We start from the raw sequence: 4,458 nt of genomic DNA on the forward strand, positions 1-4,458 counted from the left end.
TTGAAAAAATTTGGTGTTTTTTTTAGGGGGGGTAATATAGTTATTTAAAAACGCAGGGACGATTAATAGGATGGTTAAATTTAGGATTTAAGTATGCATTAATAGCGCAATGACGTATACGAAAAAGAATTTCAAATCATATCAAAATCAATGAATCACAATAGCCAATCATCCAACATGTAACGGATCCACGAGGCTAATCACATGTTAGAAGCAAAAGAAGAGGCGAAAACCAAGAGAACGACGAATTTCTTGATTATCATGAAAATTGGGCTTGAGTAACCTTCTTTATTAGGACTGTGTACGAATGGGATCCCTTTCATTCATGAGAAGCCCGAGAGAAATGGGCCCTGATAGTTGTTCCCCCAGCACAACTATTTCGTTTAGTTCTCAGGGATTCTTCAGACCGCCTCAATTCAACAAATAAAAGAAAATAAACAATTTTGGGAGATTCAGATTCATTACACGAATATGGAATCAAAGGAAAATATAATGAATGAAAGGTGCGAGATGTGAATAAATTTCAAAAGGTTCCAGTGTATGCTTCACGGAAAAATCATAAAAATTTAAAACTAATTCTAGTTCCAAGTTCTAACAGGCCAGTTGTGCAGTGTTGGCCTGAAGCCAAAAATAAAATAAAATAAAATAAAATAAAAGGTTTTCCGGTCGGAGATGCCATGATCTTGTGAGCCGTGACATTAACCAGAGGCTACAAAATGGAAGAAAAGAGCAAACTTTTGGGACGACGGCGACGCTTTCATAATCCATAATTTGTTAATCCAACATCCTGAGGAGCTAACTTAAAATTTCATCCACTTGTACAGCCTGTTTGACGAAGTCTTGCTGGTTTTCTGAAGGGGAATCTTTTTTTACAGTCGGGGCTTGTGTCATCAGGCATCCGTTACCATTCCCCGACTCTCGAACCGGCGAAGACGACGGAGTAAAGTAAGGAGGCGAAGCGCAAGGTGTCGAAAACGGTGTCGTCTCTATTATGACTTCCACTTCTTCCACGCTGCCGTCTCCCCCACCAGACCCAGCAGTAGCTGCAGCGTAACACACCCTTCTCGTCTTGACCATGCTCTCCGCCGAGGAGAAGTTCTCGGAGTCCAGGCCCTCTCTGTCTTCCTCCTTGATGGTGAACAGAACCCTGGAGGGGCCGTGCAGGCACTGCCACTTGATCACCTGCTCCGCCAGCTCCGGCGGAGAAGACGACGAAGTGGGAGGGGAGGTTCGCTGGGGCTCGACGCGGGACTTGCGTTTCCAGCACAGGAAGTGGAGGACTTGCTTGTGAGTTACGGGATCAGAGTGAGGGCGCCGACGGAGCCTATGATGGCGCCAGAATAAGTAGAGGATTTCGAGGAGGAGAGCGGCGAGAGTGAGAGCGATGATCACCGTGATTGCCGTCCCCAGCTTGTTTAGACCGATCATGACGTACGGACAGTCGGAGCACCCGGTTTCGTCGTCGTTTTAGCCGTGTTTTAGGCTTTTAGCTTTCGTTGGGGTTCCTAGTCTTTGGTCGTTTGAAGAAAATCCAAAGCGAGCAACCGGTTACCTGAAGCAAGGGTAAAAGGTCATGTTATTGAAAAGTTAGGAGGGGAAAGGGGGAGAGGGAGACGAATTGGTGGAAGGTGTCTTGAGAGGAAAGGGCAGAGAAGGTGACCGGTAAAAGGGAAGGTGACAGGTGGAAGGAAAACGATGGGGTCCTGGTCTCGGGAAATGCAGGGGGTTATAATGGCGATGTCTTCTTTAATGGCTGAATTGGTTTACGAAAAGGGGAACAGTTGGGAGGAAGGTGAACGGGATAGAGATATATAGAGCACGTAAAAGATGATTAATAATGATAATACGTTGGTGTGATCAAATATAATGTAACAGTTATTAATGATGGCTTGAGGGCAATCTCCCGGTGGGGCCTCTGCTATTCGAAATTTAAATATCTGCCTTCCTTAAATTCTAATTCCCTTGTTTTTTTTTTTTCAAAAAATAAAGTTCATGGGAATTTCAAAATGACCGTCAGCGCTCTGCAGCGGAACGTCCATGCATAGATTTTGGATTGTTATACTATTCTACATACTTAAGGTAATTATAATTAATTTGGTTATAATTATTTTATTACTTATTATTATTTTATTTTTTAAAAAAATTAATTATTTGGTCCTTAAAATTTTGATTCAGTTATAATTCAATCATTAAATTTTAACTCATTATAACTCGATTCTTATAATATTAACTCAATTATAATTCAATCTCTCAACTTTGATTTAGCCTTTGCTATTCATGTAGAACTGAGTTACAACTATATTAAAATTATCTAGATTAAATTACAACGAGTTAAAATTTAAGAATTGAGTTATAACTGAATTAAAATTTTAAAAACTAAATTATTAAATTTTCATTTATTTTTGTGATATATCTTTATTTTATTTCTTAATAGATCTCTTTTCTTGATATAGATATATCTCGTGAATTAATAAGATAAAGCACTATTTTTATAAATTATATTATAATATTAAAGCACGTGAATTTTTTTTTTTCATTATTTTTCCCCTTTACTTCATTTCAATGTTATGGCTTTTGCACCCACAATTCTACTTTTTACTATTACAACTATTCAAGATACTTCTATACCTATTGATAAAATTGCTTAGTCCTCATCTTCTTTTGCCTTTCGGGCTTTCGGCATTCACTCAATGTCAATACTTCTCATTCTTATGCAATCCCCTGCACTAGTTGCTTCACCAACTTTTTTGACACAAATTAACCTTATGGCTACCTTTTTTTTCCACCCCTTCTCTTATTACGTCTTCAACATTAAATATATCTCATTTACTTTTTTTTAAAATGCCTTTTATTTAGCTAGATCATTGATAATGACTCCACCAATCATATATGTTCTTATATCGATTGTTTCTCCGAATTACTTTCTATTTTTCCTTTTTCTGTTCATTTATTTGATGACTATGTTGTTCAAGCTCATCACCCAATAACCATTTGTCTTTCTTCTAATTTTTTATCTCAATAATGTTTTGTTTATTCCTAACATTGACTACCATTTGTTTCCTATTTCTAATCTGACTTTTCACCCTCATTGTTTCTCTATTTTCTTTTGAGGTTGAATATTGAGCTTTTAGTTTTATAATTTGTAAGTTATAATGATTGCTATTTTTTTTACAAAATTTTTATATCTGTCATCTTTCTCCTGCACTAATCTTATATGATAATTGGTCTTCTCTTCATATTGCCTCTAATCATACTTTTCAAGAGTGTGCTGAGCATATCGAGTTGAATTGTCATCTTGTTTGGGATAAGCTTCAAGCCAGCATCATTCATTTGCTTCTTATTTACTCCAAGGACCAAGTTGTTGATATTTACACCAAGTTATTGGGAGCTAGTCTCTCTAATGATCTCTTGACCAAGCTAGGCATGTATGATATACATTTTCTAACTTATAGGGATAACAAAGAATAATATTATATTTTTTATTGTATGTATTATTCTGCTAAGCTAAGATGATTATGACTAATTTCGTTATAAGTATTTTATTTTTTGTTATTATTTTATTCTTTCACATATCTTTATTTTATTTCTATAAATCTTGACAGATCACTTTTTCTTACTTACAAATTGTGTTACCTGCATTAAAAGAGAATCAACTAGATGTTCCTTCAAGGATGTTGGGAAATTGCCATGGTGGATATGCCGGGTGTATTTGCCGTGCACTAGGTATGACACTGCCATTATTATGTCTCTTTTGTTTTTTTTTTTTTGAGCAAATTATTATGTCTCTTTTGATAATCAAAAAACAAAAGGAAAATAGAATGACCATAAACTCCCTATGGTCACTATTTCCTCCGTCTCGAATGGCATGCAATATCCCCGATTCCTGATAGATTATCTGTTACTGTGAGGGGGTAAAAATTCGAGGCCGAGCTTTTCATTCACCAAATCATAATAAAGCAACAGTGCTTTCTCAAAGTCAAAGACGCCACGAGCAAAAGACACGTGTGCTCTCATTCTGATCCTTCCACGCGATAATTCACTTTCCAAAGATGAGGTTCTCCTACTTGATGTTAGGACAGTGGATCGAGATGTAAGAGGAGGCCGCAAGGTTAGCGTGGATAAAGTTTGATGACCGAAAACAAACTTAGATGAAGTTTGATCTACTTTTGTAATACACATAATAAGAAAACACGGTTTTTTTATTATCAACCAAATAATATACATGGCAAAAAATATACATGGTCATTTGTTATCAAGCTAGGTGGGTGCTCGATCAGGTGAACAATCAGTTGCCTTGGTTATAAAAAAAATGAATAATATAACTTAAATTACGAAGCGTGTATATTTTTATATTTATATGTGTCGAGTTTACGATCCATGCAAGGTTGCAAGAAAAGATTACATGCAATTTTTTTTAATTATCAGTACTGTATAAATCTACTCATTCCGGCCACCATA

General features: G+C 36.4%; 1 protein-coding gene across 1 annotated transcript; it reads right to left on the reverse strand.

Annotated features, from left to right (window-relative positions):
* Positions 1–544: 544 nt before the first annotated feature.
* Positions 545–1,647, reverse strand: LOC129307265 (uncharacterized). The gene has a single exon (XM_054948175.1). The coding sequence runs from the start codon at positions 1,426–1,428 to the stop codon at positions 796–798; it is 633 nt and encodes a 210-aa protein (XP_054804150.1). The 5' UTR covers positions 1,429–1,647; the 3' UTR covers positions 545–795.
* Positions 1,648–4,458: the final 2,811 nt, after the last annotated feature.

The sequence above is a fragment of the Prosopis cineraria genome, unplaced genomic scaffold (genome assembly GCF_029017545.1).
Source record: "Prosopis cineraria cultivar Desert tree isolate PC_DT_omini unplaced genomic scaffold, ASM2901754v1 PC3, whole genome shotgun sequence".
Taxonomy (NCBI): domain Eukaryota; kingdom Viridiplantae; phylum Streptophyta; class Magnoliopsida; order Fabales; family Fabaceae; genus Prosopis; species Prosopis cineraria.

Coding starts and splice junctions, on each gene's coding strand:
- LOC129307265 (XM_054948175.1), bottom strand. CDS start 1,428: ATGATCGGTCTAAACAAGCTGGGGACGGCAATCACGGTGATCATCGCT.